This window comes from Aspergillus bombycis, assembly GCF_001792695.1.
Source record: "Aspergillus bombycis strain NRRL26010 chromosome Unknown contig00023, whole genome shotgun sequence".
NCBI classification, from domain to species: domain Eukaryota; kingdom Fungi; phylum Ascomycota; class Eurotiomycetes; order Eurotiales; family Aspergillaceae; genus Aspergillus; species Aspergillus bombycis.
The window spans coordinates 342,239-359,506 of NW_019170025.1; the positions used below are offsets into that span (position 1 = coordinate 342,239).

At 49.8% G+C, this 17,268-nt stretch overlaps 6 protein-coding genes across 6 annotated transcripts; 2 read left to right on the forward strand and 4 right to left on the reverse strand.

Moving 5' to 3' along the window:
- Nucleotides 1-433: 433 nt before the first annotated feature.
- On the reverse strand, nucleotides 434-1,580 carry ABOM_002650 (uncharacterized protein; the record flags this gene model as incomplete). The annotated part of the gene is made up of 3 exons (XM_022529780.1): nucleotides 434-781; nucleotides 842-1,271; nucleotides 1,330-1,580. The coding sequence occupies 3 exons, from the start codon at nucleotides 1,578-1,580 to the stop codon at nucleotides 434-436; spliced, it is 1,029 nt and encodes a 342-aa protein (XP_022391223.1).
- A 753-nt stretch (nucleotides 1,581-2,333) lies between these two features.
- Nucleotides 2,334-2,888, reverse strand: ABOM_002651 (uncharacterized protein; the record flags this gene model as incomplete). The annotated part of the gene is made up of 1 exon (XM_022529781.1): nucleotides 2,334-2,888. The coding sequence occupies one exon, from the start codon at nucleotides 2,886-2,888 to the stop codon at nucleotides 2,334-2,336; it is 555 nt and encodes a 184-aa protein (XP_022391192.1).
- Nucleotides 2,889-3,759: 871 nt separating this feature from the next.
- On the reverse strand, nucleotides 3,760-5,001 carry ABOM_002652 (isopenicillin N synthase family dioxygenase; the record flags this gene model as incomplete). Its single annotated transcript, XM_022529782.1, has 3 exons — nucleotides 3,760-4,485; nucleotides 4,547-4,615; nucleotides 4,687-5,001. The coding sequence occupies 3 exons, from the start codon at nucleotides 4,999-5,001 to the stop codon at nucleotides 3,760-3,762; spliced, it is 1,110 nt and encodes a 369-aa protein (XP_022391224.1).
- Nucleotides 5,002-5,443: 442 nt separating this feature from the next.
- Nucleotides 5,444-7,327, reverse strand: ABOM_002653 (lysophospholipase family protein; the record flags this gene model as incomplete). The annotated part of the gene is made up of 1 exon (XM_022529783.1): nucleotides 5,444-7,327. The coding sequence occupies one exon, from the start codon at nucleotides 7,325-7,327 to the stop codon at nucleotides 5,444-5,446; it is 1,884 nt and encodes a 627-aa protein (XP_022391225.1).
- A 2,974-nt stretch (nucleotides 7,328-10,301) lies between these two features.
- On the forward strand, nucleotides 10,302-11,429 carry ABOM_002654 (F-box domain protein; the record flags this gene model as incomplete). Its single annotated transcript, XM_022529784.1, has 1 exon — nucleotides 10,302-11,429. The coding sequence occupies one exon, from the start codon at nucleotides 10,302-10,304 to the stop codon at nucleotides 11,427-11,429; it is 1,128 nt and encodes a 375-aa protein (XP_022391226.1).
- Nucleotides 11,430-14,062: 2,633 nt separating this feature from the next.
- On the forward strand, nucleotides 14,063-14,869 carry ABOM_002655 (CIA30 family protein; the record flags this gene model as incomplete). Its single annotated transcript, XM_022529785.1, has 3 exons — nucleotides 14,063-14,106; nucleotides 14,168-14,620; nucleotides 14,674-14,869. 3 exons carry the CDS (start codon nucleotides 14,063-14,065, stop codon nucleotides 14,867-14,869), a joined length of 693 nt encoding a protein of 230 aa, XP_022391227.1.
- Nucleotides 14,870-17,268: the final 2,399 nt, after the last annotated feature.

The following is a 17,268-nucleotide window of genomic DNA, read 5'->3' on the forward strand; positions in this document are numbered from 1 at the left end:
CTCCATCCAATCAACCATTGTAAAGCCAGTTTTGGCCGTATAGTTCCTGGGCTATTTATGTCTCCGCAGCCAGTTTTCTATTTATATACATGCAAGCGACACCAGTTTGCGACATCTCAGATATTGTCCTACAGCGTACGTGTTGACTTACGCGAGACATCAATAGACCACCACGAGCAGTTCTGCAAATAACAACCAATAATATATTACTCAAACCAATATTAATCTCAAACTAAGAATAGGGGTATTGGGGTATATTGGGGTATATCCGAAATCTCGCGAACAATAGCCACAAAAGAAAAGACATTATATCATCATATATCCCGCTTCAAACACATTTCTATGCAGCCATCAAACAAACCCTAACATCACGTCCGAACGTCATTCCCGGTCATAAAAGCTAACAGATTCCACGTGCTCCATGCACCAGAAACTACCGATAGCTCTGCTGGGTCTGAGACTGAGGCTGAGGCTGAGGCTGATAAGCCCTGTAAGGCTGCTGAGGGTAGTACTTCGGTTGGTTGGGGAGATGCGTCACGGGCCCGGTGGAGGCGTTGTCGGACAGTTGCTTCGACGAGGCGACAAGGAGAGCCGTGAGGAAGGTCGCGGCGTAGAAGAAATATTTCAGGAATGTCTGGGCCTCCATCGAACGGTTGAATGCTGCGACGCCCTTGCGCAATAATTCTCTCTGCAGGTAATCGATGATGATATGGTTGGCGAGGTTGAGAGCGGTCATTCCCAAGGACGATAGGACCAGGAGCACGATGGCGGGGAGGAGGATCTATACCATACTATGTCAGTTCTTTGGCGTATCAAAATGTACTGGGACAAAGTGACGTACTCCTCGTCGCAGATGACGGCCGCGGACTAGTGCGAACAGCATATTCGCAGCTGCCATCAGCATTCCGATTACCGAAAGGGCGTAATACGCGGTGGCTAGTCGCCTTTGATGAAGTCGTAACGTGCTGGAACTCACCCGGGCACCGGTGCGATAGGTTGTATCGATGAGGTGGGTGAAGATGGCTAGATAGCAGAGCAGGACGATTCCAAGCACGACGATATAGCCCGTATGGACGGTGGTGACCATCTTTGCGATTTTCCGGTTGCCCTGCAGCAGGCGCTTGCAGATGGGGATCATGATCACGGCAATGAGCAGGAAGTGTGCCACGGGTATAAGCCAAGTTGGCACAAGGCCGACGAGCTGGTACACAGTGACCGATGCGATGTCACATTGGAGGAGCGTGAAGAGGACGATCAAGAACATAACCGCACTGCATGTCGTTAGTCGGGATTTGGTCTGCTCGTGGAGATAAAGGGGCCAGGACTCACACGACCATGAAGGTGATCGAGAGGCCGAGAGGGAACCATCGTCGTAGGGCTACTCCTTTCTGCTTGCTGCGGATCAGCTTGAAGGCTGCGACGCAGAACAGCCCACAGAAGACGAGGAAGAAGAGCGCATGGAACGCGATGGCAATTTGCGCTGCTTGTGAGCTAAATGCGGGACCACTGCATTTGCTGGAGCTGGAGGAACTGGAGCTACTACCGCCACCGGAGGAACCACCACCACGTCTTGGTGCCATTGTGTGAATGAGGTTGTGATCTGAATGAACGGGTGAATTGCTGGCGAATGTACTGGGCGCTCAGAGGATAATAAGGGCCAGCCGGCCTCCAAGGCTGAGTCCATACTTTTACATCCCGTGCCAGGCTTGGGCACATAGCCTCAGATATTCAATCCGCCCAGACCGGTGATCATGGCGGTGGTCGTGTTGAGGGCCTACTATATATTAGCAGAACCTTAAATGAGGAAAATCGTTGGGAGGGAAACGCTGTGGTTGGCTCGAACACGACATGGCTGAGGCTCAGCCGGGAAAATACGAGGTTATTCTTAGGGAGAAGAGTTGGCAGCCAATTTCCACCAGCCCACGAAGGAGTGAAAAATCTCCATATGTGGATTGATTTGCCGAACACCGTATTCAGATAAAGACAACATGCATCCTGTGCGTGCTTGTCATCGCGCTACTGGATTGCGGTCAGGCACGAGGCTTGACCGTACTCAGGATTCTCCCTTTACGAGGAGAAACTGCGGGGGGAACAGCAGTAGTACCAATCAAGGTGTCTCTTATTATCGCAAAGGTCCACATGATTAGATGTATCTTAACTATCTGCACAGCTGTAGAGATAAATAGCTAACGAAAGCATCATTATTGGTTGAGCGAAGGTACACAGGGAACGATGGTTGCTATCCGACAAAACACACGTGGATTATATATACCCAATCCAAATCCCTTCTCATATTCATTAAGCACATCACACCATTCAATCAAGATATCTTCTCACAGGAAAGCACCCAGCACGAAGGGGAGCATCCACGTGGCCCACCCTTGAGGCAAGGTCAAGGACGCACCCGAGTCAGTCGACGAGGGCGAAGCCGATGAGGAAGTGGAGGAAGACGTTTCCGAGCTGCTGGTGGTCTCACTTGCACTTGTGGTCGATGCCTCCGTGGTGGTAGAGGTCGAAGTCGAAGTGGTCGATCCGGACTCGGTGGCCGAGGCCGATCCGCTGGTGGGCGTCGCCGAGTCCGAGGTCGATTCGGTTCCACTGCTGGACGATCCGGTGGGAGACGCCGATCCAGTGGTCGATCCAGTGGGAGATTCAGTGCCGGTGGCAGATGCGGTTCCAGTCGCAGTGCCCGACTGGCCGGTCTCGGTGAAGTATGGGAGAGTGACTGAGCCGGTCTCCGTGGGACCAGTGACAGAGGCGGAGCCGGTGTCAGTGGGAGTGGCATCGGCCAAGTCGGTCGATTGCTCCTGTCTCCGCTGGATGTTGGCAGCCTGGGCCATGGAGGAGCCCAAAAGGGCGACGAGAACGGTAGACGACTTGATCTGCATTGTGGAGGGGGGTGGTTTAATTTTCAGGCAGAGATTAATTATGGGTGATCGATATCTGGGGCCATATGGGAAGCGACGGTGCCGTAATGTCCTACTTATACACGGGACCTTCTGCAGCTCAGAGACAACAGCCACAAGAGCTTACGTTTGCACCTACGTATGATGCCACTCACGTCCAGACCCGGGCCAGGTGGGGGAAGGGCTAAGCGGCTTGGCCCCGTCGGTGTGTAGGGTTTTTTTGGACGCAATCCCCCTTGTGATTGGTAATGGGTGGGAGGCAATGCTGGCATCTGCAGATCCGCGGAGGATCCCAACCTGTCAGAAGTCCCTTTCGCTTCGGGATGACCAGCGTAGTAAGCCGCAGGGGCCTGAACTGATTCTCAGCCTTGCATCGTTCTCCCGGTGTTTTGTACGAACCCACTTAGACCTCATGGGAGACCCTTTCTGTTGGTTTGTATACGTCACGGCACTCCGGCAACCGATGCCCAAGTGTCAGCGATCGTCTTGACGGTTCTGTAATCGCGAGCGAACGAGGGCTTATGCACACGGGAACTGCCCCGTCGGGTTTCCGCGACGCTCCGGAGGTCATCGCAAGAACAATCGCTTCAAACGCCATCATCACCCCACCTGGGCTTTTCAGTCGCTAGGCAACCCCCAACCTCTCTCTCACTCGGTCTCCTGATGTCTGGGGTATACTCAGCCATCTGGATTATGATTGGAGTGGTTTTGCCGATCGCGGCCAGCGACTGCCAAGCCGCTGCAAGGCCTTTAAGAAATCAGATCCTCGGGAGTTTACAGTTATGCTCTACATAAATACCGCGAACAACAGACACGAGAGGGTTTATGTGGACTTGTGTACATTCACTGCTCGCTACGGATTCTCGTATTGTCTCAGAGCGAAATCCAAGAGGTCGGGATACCATCGCCGACCCACATCCTGGTGGCTGATCACCCGGTGCAGGAGCGTTCCCTCACCTGTCCGGCCGCTGAAGATGCGATTAAACGTAGCCTCCGCATCCGATCGTACCTTGTCATCCTGGATCAGATCCCTGATATGCTGTGGTATCTGCAGGCCGATTTTCTCAGCAGAGAGATCGAGGCCCATTCCCAGGAACACAGGGATGGAGAACCGCGGCCCGAGAGGCGCGCCCGTCTGATCGATAAAATTCCGGGGCGCAAGGGATACCCGATGAGTCGTCGCCGTGCACACGCCCCCTGTGATGGCCTCCAACGCGCGCCCAATGTTCACCACCAAGGAATGCTCCACCGGCGCAGCCGAGATCCAATCGCCCGATTTATTCTGCACTTCTAATCCGGAGTGGGGCGATGCTTGGAGGAGAAAGGTCAGGAATTCCGAATCCTTATGAGGGCCGACGCCTTGAACCTCTGCCTCGGTCGAGGACCCAGGCGGCGGGGGATATTTGATCAACTTCAACTTCAGTTGCTGTGGGTCGTCAAAGTACGGGTCCAGCGCGGTCGGTGGCAGATCGAGTGCCTCTGAAATGAGTCCCCGAAATGCATCTGATAGTGGGCTGATTTCATCGAGATAGGCCTCGATGGCCTGGCGAAAGCCAGGAATGGCGCTTTCATCGGGCCACTGGAGAGGGTTAGCATGCCTTCTGAAAGGTTAACAAGCAATGCAGGTTGATTGTAGTTACCTGATTAGGGCCCCGAATATTTCGATAGAGTGGTTCATCAGGCCCTGGAGTTGGTAACTCTGTGGCGAACTACACGTGGTGTCGTTAGCATCTTGGAGTGGAGGATATATATATATATATATCGGTGTAGAGTGGCGTACATCGAACTGCTCCCGATAGTCCTGTTCGCGCGCAGTAATCTCCGCCCCCAGTCGAGAGTAGCCCAGAAAATGTTTACTGTTCACCATTTCAATCTCGACCTTCTTCTCTAACGGTAGGTCAAAGATTTCCTTGCACTTATCCACTACACCCTGTTGGACTCGAGGTGCAATGGGCGCATTGATCAGATAGAAGAACCCCACATTGATCAGTGCATTCCGAAGATCGGATAGGAACTGCGACTTGGTGGTCGATGCCGTGGAAAGGGAGTAATCCAATACGGGGATGGTAGTAAATGATGATGTATTCGTAGCCATGGTACGCAACTCAGTGCTTCTTTTGCGATCAATGATCCTGGAGAAAAGATGAAGTTTAATGCCATCTCGTCTCCCATTTTATGGCCACAGCCGACCGTATTGTCATTTTCCCGGTCGGGTCTAGTGCCGTATCGCATCATTCCAATTGTGGATGAGGTGACGGTAATTACATTACTCGATATACATTTTACCATGAATCAAAGAGTATACACGATGGTAGACTAGATAATAATGACTTGAGGTATATTCTCAGATTAACGACAGAGCAATCGCCACGTTATGTATTGAAGGTACACTCAGTTCGACATACGCTAGTAAACACAATCAATGCGAGGAGGGAATATTCAGAATTTTGCGATAGCAAATAATAAATCAGGGAAAGGATTCGTAAGGCATACTTCGCCACGGCATCAGGTATCCCAAAAAAAAAAGGTACAGGCACTTAAATCGTCATAAAGAACATGACCGCAAATGCGATGACGGCTGCGGTGCGATTCAGCTGATCCTTCGACGCCCCGGAAGTTGACGACGCCATCAGCAGCTCCGGTTCATAGGCCGCCGGTGTGGTAGAGTTGGTCTTGCCGTCCCAGCAGTACTTCTGGAAGCAAGTATTGCAGATATCGGGAAGCTTAGTGTTCGTACGTTCAGTGGACCGTTGGAGAATGGCACACCCAACGCAGGACGGCCAGTTCGCGTCGGCACTGGCATTGCCCTGGGTCACGACGTTGTAGCCGTTCAAGATAATCTCATCGCGTTGTTCGTCCTTATACGACAGCTGGAAGGTCGAGGTGTTGGACTCGGCGGTGTAAGGGGCGTTGGGCAGGTAGACGATCAACGGGGTCGGGCTGCTGGTGTTGGACGAGTCACATCCGAAGAAGGTTGGGCGTTTGTTCAAGCCGAGGTTGAGGAATGTGTTGACATCGGGCACCGCAGGGAAGGAGGTCCCGTTGGCGATACCAGTGGTGTTCAAACTCCGTTCATAGGTGTAGATTAGAGAGGACCCGTTGGGCCAGCTATAGTCCGTATCGGCGGATGAATCCACGGCAAAGATCACATCCACGTTGCGGGTAGGCTGGATCAACGGGTGCAGAGGCACGTTCTGTCCATCTTCGCCTCCATCGACCACGTCCAGCTCTGGAGTCGACGAATATGCCGCCGTCGAATTGCGGTATTTGTAGAAGGGGTTGGGTGCATAGACTGCAATATCGTCATCCTTCTCACCGATATGCTCCAAAACATCGGCAATAGCCTCCTTGAGGAAATCAGGGATATCGGTGCCATTCAGACGCAGGATGAACTGGTTGAATAGGGACGAGCTGGTACCCATGACGAAACCCGCATTGTCAAAGCCGCGCACGCACGATTCCCCCTTGGGGAGCACACCGTTCTCGAAATTTGACCCGAGATACTCCAATGGGGCAAAGCCGTACACAGACGGATCAAAAGAGCCAAATTCCCATGGATTGAATTCGTACACAGTGGAGTTGCTTCCAATGAGTATTTCGCCCGGGTTGCGTCCATCGGCGACGAGGATAGGCATGGGCATCTTACCCTTCTTGAAATCGTCGGCCAGGGCAATCGACGACCATGTATAACTGGGACCACCATCGTCAGTGGTCGCGTTGATGAACTGATAGGAGAGAGCACGGCCCCAGTAGTCGGTCAACGACGTATTGAAGCCGGCCTTTTTCTTGTCCTTCACAGCATCGTACAGATCCTTCCAGTAGGCGGCCGTGTTGACCAGTTGGAAATGTTTGACATCAGGACCTTCCAGGATCGAGTTCTTGAAATCCCAGACCTTGTCACTGGCCTGCAGGTCACCAATCGTGGTGAAGTTATTGATGTACACGGAGCCCACGAGCCATCCACCACCACTCAGGCCCGATAGATAAGTGGCAGACTGCAGAAGGCCTCCGAGTTGTCCACGGGCTGTGGAGTTGGAGGTACGGCTATCGAATGCCTTGATAGCACCGGCGCCATTAGTCAAAGCGCGATAGCCACCACCCGAAACGGCAATGGCCACGTTGGGAATGTTTGACGCGTTGTTTTTATGACGATCAATGTACCCAGAGGCATCAAAGGAGCTCAGATTGAGCCGGCCGAGCAAATCCTTCATGGGCTGAAGGGTCTCATTCCGACGCACTTGCAACCAGTCTTTCTCATTGGTCGACAGGACAGAGGCACTGCGGATACTGGGGCGAGTGGACGGACAGGAAACATTGGCGGGAGCATATTCATCAGGGGCGTTGGGGAACGCCCGTGGAGTGACGGCGATCGAGGCGGCATTGGCCAAGCCCGCTGCTAAGGTGAGCAGGGCGACCTTCATAGTGGTAGCGGTGGATAGGAAACGGAGGGAAAGACAGGGAATGGCGTCCAAGAGGCAGCACAGAAGGATACCGCCGTAGAGTAATATAACGACTGACGGTCAGCCATGAGGCCCCATTCTTTGGATTGTACCACATTCGGCGTGGACCAACCGGAAGACAGTGGAATAGAGCGTCTCCATTCCACCAGTTCCAGTGGAGCATCCCCTGCCAATCACCTTCCCCTTCGGATTCCGGCAGTCGAATAGGGCTGATTAGGCAGCACTTTTCAATGGTTCTTCGCCGTTGCATTCGCTCTCGGAATGTCACCTTCGCGCAGGCTCATCCACCATGGTCGCTGTTCGAGCTGACTGTGCCTTGTCGCACTGCCACTTGTTAATTTAGGCAGCATCATAAAGACCCTTGTCTCTCATTTTCTGGCTCTTGGCAGCCGTTGACATTCAGATGTCCGAAGTGGCTGAGAAGAGCTTCTAGAAAATAGATTGGCTCCACGAAATGTCTCAAGGTCTTCACCTGTCATGTGACGTGTCCGACGGAGACCAAATTTATGACGTCTGCACAAAGAAAAAAGACCCTGCACATCATTTTAGGCTTGTTTGTTTGTTTGTTTTGTTTTATGCCTGCATAACCATGAAGTTATGTAACTGATTTTCGGTTATCCGACTGGCTTTATGTGGCGGTTATTATACCTCCGATTGAAGTTTCACGAAATTTCGCCCACATTTCTCATTAATTTTATGTGATCTTGATGTGCGCATTATTTTCTATTCTTTTCGGTACCTGCTGCTGGGCGCCTTCTTACCCCCTACCCACTTCCCTACAGTGAAGTTATTGTATCATGAATTTGGCTCCCCAGCCCCCTTGCATATTTAATCAAACTGAACGGACAACCCGAAACATACCTCAAGGATCATACCGGCAAATCAGAGCTGCTCTTAGCCCAAGCCAAGCCACTGTGACGCTGACTAGAGACAGACCGACATTCGTCGGGCTAGCGTCTCAATAGCGTCTCAGCAAACTCATCAGGCTTCCCATTTGGGCCGCTCAACCCGCCGCAAAAATAGGACCAAGGGGAAAACCGTCCCCTGTGACACATTTCTTTTGCTATGCAATACCGAGGACGTTTGACAATCGCAAATCTATATAGGAATTAGGACTGACTGACAGTATTCCGAATTTTTGTTGGCTTAGAAGGAGTATTATTACACTAAACCCACCCTTGATATCTAGCGCCGGCTCATCTTTGTCCCAGTGAGGTTGAACTCACCGTTCGTCCTTCTCGATGGATTCTCTAGTGTGGGGGCCATACGCGGAGGGATTATTTTGCTTCATGTACAGTAATCATGGCAATGTACGCTGAGCCGCAATTTTACTCCTGTGGATTGCTCAGAGACGATCAACCCAATAAGATGACGTTGTCGAGAAGGTGCTGGGTCCATATGTCTTTAGTACCTGGGTAGGGCTGGCAAGTCAAGCATGCACCCAAATGCCGGAATCGTACTCGTATCGAATTTCTCGAGAAGAAACAGCCACATGGATAGTATGAGTGGTTATCTAAAAGTGGAGAGAAAAATACACACGTGAAATACAACGGAAACAAAGGGAAAAACTGACACGGTTCCATGGGCACTTCCACTTATAGATTATCCTATTCTCTCAGCCAAGAACAACAGTTCCTCTCGCAAGATCCAGACGAGGCCTATCTGCTCAACATGTATTCAATTGGTACCTATGCTTACCAAAACAAACTCATTCTGTGGGATGGCGACGAGGTTGTAGAGCTTTTATCGTTATCCCTGCTACGAGGTCATTTGAAATGACCTCGTACTATCTTGGGCTGCAGAAAGAGCACAGAATTTAATATATGCCCCCACCATGATACCATGGCACTTTCGGACCACATTCGCAGAGTATTTGACAGCCTACATAGGGCTACATTTCTTTGTGGCGTACGTCTTAACAATGACGGGACTCTCCGGGATAATTATTGATGGTGAATCATTTCGTTAGCGGCCTAGAACATCCATCACCGATATGTGTGATAAAAATGTACCCGCTCTTTCCCGTCTGACCATTTATCAGTAGACTCGAAATGTCGTGTTGCAAACTGTGTGTATGCACTTCATTCAGATATCTCAACTCGGCTGATACCGAGGAGGTGGTGAGCATGGTTGTTGTAAGTAGGACATCATGTCCGGATTAATGTCACTCGGCTGCTGAGATTTGACTGTAGGCCTTCACCCCATTCAATACTCCTTTCACTCACCAAGCCAGTATTGGGGTTTCAAGGAATGAGCCGTTACGTTTGCCGAATATCCATTGATGTGCCGTGTGTGAGTGTAAAAGAGGTAATGAACGCTTCCCTGAGAGGCTGTTTAATACTAGCTGCAGGAAGGTGGCTCTTTCCCGTATACACCAACGAGACCAGGCTCTCTTAGTAGACAAATATTAAGATGAGAGCTACATCTGCCCATTCTGTATTTAACAGATCCCACATGGACTATAACATATGTGCTCTAGCACAGGAAATCGTTGGATACCCAGTTGGTTCGCTAAACTGTCAGTCATGCTGCGTGAATTGTGACCTACAGAACTCTGCACCACACAACACAGAGACGCACGAAAGACAACCACAGTGGCGTCATCACGTGCAGTGGCCATAGTGACGGTGTCTTGTTTTTAGCCAACAGACACGAGCAGCCCAGGTACACGACGGAGATAATTGGTTCGCCTCTATCAGAATGCCGTGCTGCCCCTCCCGTCTTTATCTCTTCTCGTTTAGTCGAAAAGATCTACTGTGTTCGAGCATCGCCTCATCCGCACCAAGGCATCTAGATTCACGCTCTGTGATGTACTAGGATTGGCGCGGTCATGGACTATGCAACTCTTGTTGATCTCCCACTGGAGTTAATGGAGGGCTTAGTGTCTTTCCTTGATTTACACGAGAGGTGCAATCTTCGACTAACCTCACGAGCTATGGCCAACAAAACATCTTTCATCTCATTCAGGCACAACTTCTACCGAAAGAAGATACAGTTGACAGAGGAATGCCTCCAGGCATTTGTGGACGTGACACAAAAAGGATGGCTGGGATGCCACCTCCAGCACTTAACCGTAATGGACATGCCAGCGGGCGATGTCCAGATTTTAGCCGAGCAACGAGCCGTAACCCTTCTGCGACGGGCTTTGACGAATCTGCTCGTCAACTCCGGACATGGACTCCTACAATCACTGACTCTCACGATCGAAACAGAGGCAAATACCGAAGCACCCTGGAGGAGCGTCTGGGAGGCGGCAGCGACGCTCTTTCGGGTCACTACAGTAGCCCTTGGCAGGAGCAAATTACACGTGGAAGCATTGGACATATTCTGCAGTATCGATCGCTGCAGCTTGGCATGTGGCGAGATTGCGAAAGTGTGCAAGAGGGTGAACATGTCCGAATCTCTGAAGAACATCAAGACCATATCACTAAGCCTGTCGCATCAACAAACGAGGAGACAGCCGAACACTCATATGCTCCCTGCTGCGATTGGCCGAGGCAACACCCACGCTATAACCTGCTTATTGAACATGTGCCCTAAGCTCGAATCTCTTCACCTGCACTGGTACAACCTGGAACTGGTCAACCTGACCCAGGCACAGAAGGAAGAGCAGCACTTCTTCGATCGAATCGCGGACTCCTGTCCGATTGCGCGCTTGAAGCAGTGCACACTGCAAGGAATCTACACATCTGAGGAAAAGCTGCACTATTTCCTTCGTCGCCGGCGCCTCCGCAGCCTGACTATGGAACAGATACGCCCCGACTCGGGTAGCTTTCAACCCATTTTCGAATATCTATCATTGAACATGAGAAGGCTGCGATATCTCCACTTTGATGACTTTTGGGAAGATAAATTGCTCTACTTCGATGGCCCAGGGCAGCCACACTTCCCGAGTACTAACGGCCCCAACCTACCTAATTCCATAACGAGAAACGGGCGCGAAACACGCAGGCTTATCCGGTATTGCTTCAGTGTCGGCGGGTCACTAGTCAGTGCCGGTTGTAGACAATGGATGGAGAAACATTGGCGTCTTTACGGACCTCAAAGAGCGGTTTACGCGTGAACGGGACTAGGAACGTGTTACAGCTTAACTTCCCTTTACGGCCATAATTAGGGCATTTGCTCTCAGTAATTTCTATTAGTATCTTGTTGGAGGCGGGCATACTGTTCGGAAAGTTCGATTCATCCTACAGACAGTTGAGCTGTTTACTACCTTTGAATAGTTCCCTAACGTTCTACTTAGTCGGTGACCGCTGTTTATTGGATCAGGGAATATACGGACACATTGTTGCAGCTTGTTGGCCTGTGCTAACCTCATGGGCCCTTTCATAAACCGTGCAACTTGTGGCTTCTATAGAAAGATTGCATTGCCAATTATAGTGTGGGAAATGATGTTCGCTTTGGAATAAAAGCGTTAAAGTGAAACACCAACAGGTTATTATCGGACGACGTCAAGGACTGACCTTGAAAATATCAGTATACATAATTGTCCAATCGTCAAACATCATTCACGTAGCAAAGGAAAGAACGAGCATGGTCCTTTCCCTCACAGGGCTTTACTTTCGAGTCACTGCTCGCCGCCTATGAACCCGCCTACTCAATCCTTTGCCTCCCAAACCCTTGGAAGCCTTGACACTTTACCTAGGTTATAGCATATTACTACGTTGATATATACGAATACCAACAAGCAACACTGACGCCTGGTATTGGTGCATTAGGCATGACCGGTCTTTCGTTATAATTTTTGTTATAATTTTCGTTATTTTTAACTATATGAACCGACCCAACTTCCTTGGATTCCTCATCCTTGTGAACGTGCCCTCCTCGCGCGATGACAGAATCACCAGATCCCCCACTCCTTGATCTACCGACAGAGTTGCAACTCATAATCACCAAATACCTGGACTATCCCTCCAGATTATCACTTTCCCAGACAAGCAAATACTTTCGATCCTTAATTCCCACCCAACCTCCCTCCTCATTAACACTGAGAAGAAGATATCTTTGTGATATGGAAACATGGCCTGGGTAGGTCCTGGTTGATGCAATGAGTATATTTTATCCTAGCGCTATACAACTGACTTCTGCAGATACGAAGAGTACTTTGCCTGCAGTTACTGCCTCCGTCTCCTTCACTTTGCCCGTTTCGCTCGCAGTCAAGTGCTTGGGTCGCGGGCCAATTTGTCCTCTGGAAGGCACAATCGGGCTTGTATTCATTGCCAAGAGAATCATACCTTTATAAAGTATAGGAACTGCGCCCGTGGCCAACCTTGGGTATATGGCCCATCAATCTATAACAATACACGATGTTGCTGGATGCAATGCCTAGGGGCAAACGTTGGCCTATGGCCTGCCCAAGCGATCGTTCCGTTACCGTGGTCTCCTCCTTACGCCTCAATAGTTCCTATACCGTATATATACTACCATCATGGTCATGGAGGCAACTATCCACCTTGGTGGTCACTGTATTATCCATATGATGGCTGGTCACAATACGACTATACAAATAATCCGAATATTGCCATGGTGGGAGCTCTCACGAATGAGTGATAATGGTATGTAGGTAAGGTGACTTGAAGAGAGTTTGATTGATGCCTATTCTTTGACTTTTCTTTGCTTCCTTTGCCCGGGTGTGTAATATGCAGTTTAAACTCGCCAATGGCACTTTTATAGACATATTGCCAATACCCTTTCATCACTATTCTCCGCTTCGTGCAATTGATCAAATTGCTGTCTTGGTTAGACCTGTTGTTGTACATATCTCAATCCAAGGTCTCATTAACGACGTCTGGGCCGCCTAATTTCACGATAAGAACTGCATCGATCAAATGTCGTGAGTCAAGGTCACTTGAGATTTCTTTCTCTCCCTGTTTCTCTCTTTCCTCTTTCTGTCTTTGTACTCTTCTTTTTCTTTTTCGCATTCGTTTTAGACACAACTCATGACGGTGAATGGGATGGGTAGGTTATACTAAAACGGAAGAGGAGGAAGCAAGTTTCCCGGTACTTGAACTTGCCTTCGCTGCCGAAGTTTGGAAAGGACCTGGGTTTTGTGAGCGTATATGTAGTTTGCGAGTCTTACATGTACTATTACTTCATAATGCAAATGGTGCATCAATTGCTTTAGCTGTTTGTGTAGTGTACTGTTATCTTGCTTATGCAAGGTGTTACTTAGATTGTGAGCACCCTAGATGTTCACGTAGTTCCGCGTACCAATACCGAACTTGAACCGGCATATATATGAGCTAGAGAGAGTGGTAGATTTAGCCAGTAACAAAGTATAAAATAAAGATCATAATTGAGGGTGTCACGATCAAATGCTGTAATGGGCATGTGGTCGCTGGATTTCAGATGTCGCGCCCTACGCCCTAGGGCATAACCCACGTACTCTGTCCTTATAGATGCCGATGTGAGTTTGAAGTCAACGTGAGCCGCCAAAGCTGTACCACTTTATGAGATGGCTAGAACTACGTCAGCATTCAGTGGTCGGGATTTGGCGGGGGTATAGTCCTTCGTTAGATAAAGACGAATGACAATCTTCCAAAAAGACCCCAACCTCAACCCTTCCCAATCGGGACCAGTTCCCGATGCAGACTAGTGCCGGTCGACCGAGCACCTGACGTCACAGGACCAGGCCCAAACCTACTCCGCATCTCCTCAGCAATCCAACTTTCAAACACCATTCATCAGTTTCTCAAAATGGACTCGAAGGTAGCAAGATTACCCCTTTTCGGGGGCCCCAGGTGAGTTCCACGATCCGAACCCCGACCGGTCTCCATCCAACATCACTCACAAGACGAAAAGAGCATGGCACTCCTCGGACTGGACCTCCACTGACGATCGCGTGCGTGGTGGATCGTCGCACTCCCACATGAGCTGTTCGCCCGCCTCTCTGGTCGCCCGATTCTACGGAAACCTCGACATCACCACGCTCGGTGGAGCGGGGTTCGCCTCGCAGCGGACGACAGGTGAAGATAGAAGCTGGGATCTCTCTGGCTACGACGGGTTGGAATTGCATATTGCCGGCGGGGATGATAAACTGTATACCATCACGCTAAAGGATGAGACTGCGCCGAAGCGCCCAGATGGAAGGCAGGAGAGTACCCTGAGCTGGGAATTTGATTTCCATGCTCATGGTGAGAAGAGGATTTTCATAAAATGGGCTGATTTTAAGCCTACGTATCGGGGGAAGGAGCAGGAGGATGTCACACCGCTGGATTTGACTGGGGTGAAACAGATCAGTTTCATGCTACGCAGGTAAGTGTCCTCGAGCTACGAGATATGGTCGGCGTGGTATTAACTGCGTATAGCTTCTTCGGGGTGCAGGAAGGAGACTTTAGTTTGGAGCTTGTCTCGATCGCCGCCGTTCGATACACGTATTACCGTGATGATCCGGAGGAGGAAGAGGAGTATGTGAATGTGGATGAAAAGCTGGGGACTGTTTCGAACCGGCCAAACTCGCGAGGCTGGATTAGTTGGATTGGGCAGTGTTTTGGCTTGAGCTAAGGCATTGTGGCTTCTGTCATCGATGGGTTACGCAGGGGCATCTTCCCTATGTGTAAGTTACGTTGTACATACCAGCTCCGGAGCGAGGGTTCCCTCAGCTCTTCCACAACGATTTACCATGTTATAGTTGGGCACAAGGTAGCTCCCCACAGGGACGAATTTGGTATATAGTTGTTTATAGCCTTGCAGAATTGTTGATGTTACTGAACTTCAATGACAGGGAAAGAATGCCAGCACTGTGCCATATCATCTGTAACGCACCACGTAATGTAAGGAATATATTAGCACACCGAAAAGAATCACGGGAGGTAACACCAGGAGATAAATTATCCCACAAGCGCAGAATACCATGTCCATCCATGTTAGACCCCCTTAACTGGGCTCTTAGAAGGGTTGTAGCAACTCAGCCTCTGGGGTCATTTTCTTTGTTTGAACGTCTAGAACCGGGACACACATAGACTAAGGTATGCATGTTAGGCAGCATATGTGCAAGGGACAGGGTCATGTGGGATATAAGCAGGCCTCTATTCGTCCACTGTGAGCCACATCCATCGAGTCCATGTCCAGGGGTCGCACAAACCACAGCGATGGCTAGGGCACCTTCATTTATTGAGTCGTTGCTAGGTAGCATCCAAAGCACTGCAGCATGTGGCACACCTGAGTGAAGCCCAATATAAACATGAATGACAAATTTAGGTCTTGGCCAGCGTAAGTATAAAGTAACCAGGAGAATGGTCGTGCATCTTGGGCACTAAAACGAGCGTACTGAACGGTAGCCTTGTGGGCAACAAGAGGCTGAGCGACATGCTGGCAGCCTCGGCCGTGCTATTTAGATCACCCAGCCAGATTCGGATCCCTCTGAGCTGGGAGGAGTCTCTCCGAGACACACTCGACAAGAACCGTCCTTATAATCATCTTGGGCGTCGACCACTCGAGGAAGGTCGCGAAGCCTTCCACTTGGGGGGACACAGCGAGATTGATCGGGACGCATAAAGGAATCCCTGCACCGCTGAATGCCGTAGACGAACATATGGCCGCAGCCAGTTCGGCCTCTATAATGTTCACAGAGCAATTCACACATTACTAAGACTATCAGTGTCTGGCATTACCAATTTCCAGCTGTCACACCTTCTGTTATAACTTTACTATTTATGAAAGAAGTGAAATGGTCATGCGTGAGAGGTTCGGTATCAGGTTGTAGTGACCGGAAGGATACACTCAAATGAGGCTGTCCGGCAAGCAATTTTGGAAAAGCGATCTTATGTGAAGGGTATATGTAGAATTGAAGAACACGGGGTTGCAGGGTGGACTGTAAATAACATAGAATGCTGTGGGTTCAGCAGAAGGTCTAAAGACAGGAGAGATAGACAGTTGGGCATGCTTTCCGTAAGGCAAGCAGCCTGTGCAGGCTATGCGCTCCAAAGTAGAAGGTACATATTCGTTCGTTCTTGCCGCACAAGGTCGCGCAGCTTGATTGGCAGTTTCATACATTGAATAGACGGTTAAGCCATATTCATTCACTACATCTGGGCATCCCTCTAGTTTAGTTTTGGGGACACCTCTCTTTCTCCGTTCAAGCATGTCAGAGGGAGTCGTGCCACGTGAGTTCATTTTACTATAGATATAGCCCACTCACAGAAACTGGCGCGACAAAAAAAAGTGTATCGGGTTTCTTTGATGTGCTAGAAGGCATAGGGCATATATAGCTGCTGTAGGCTAGCCAGAAATTACCATTACGCTGGTTGACGTGTTTTGAGATATGGCATCATCAAGCTCTTGAATACCCTGCCGCTGAATTGGTAATGAATGTGTTAAGGTCGGGAAGCAGTGTTCCTCAATTGTCTAACCACTATCATTGTCGCTGCGACATGCGGTTCAGTGTTCGCTGGTGGGTTGCCCAAACAGTGGCTGATGGATATCGAGCATCGCAGGATTTTGTTGTGGAACGCTGGTAAGATGGAATGTATGTGGCGACTGCTATAATGACTTGCTACCGAAGATAACTGCCGCCTGGGGAATATCAGGACGCCATTGTACTTCGATCTCAAGTTCGTGCAATCCTCCTTTCATATTATCTCACGGACTACTGTTGATAGGGGTGGTTCACCAGGTGTGCTTGAGATACAGCATAGGTTGAGCGAGCAGTGTAAACAACTACTTGAAAGTAGGACCCTAGAAAGATGTTTAGAAATGAGCAAAACATAATATCGTACCTGGGTTCGGACTGGGATAACAGGAAGCCCTTTGTAGAATATTCAGCGACGACATTACTTGACCTAGACTTGTTACTTGTGGGAAGGCGGGAGATGTAGGTCAGGGTAAGCTAGCACGCAAATACTCTTAGCCATACATAAATATGGGTTTCGCATAGAACCAATTCTAGGACACCCCCATGAATT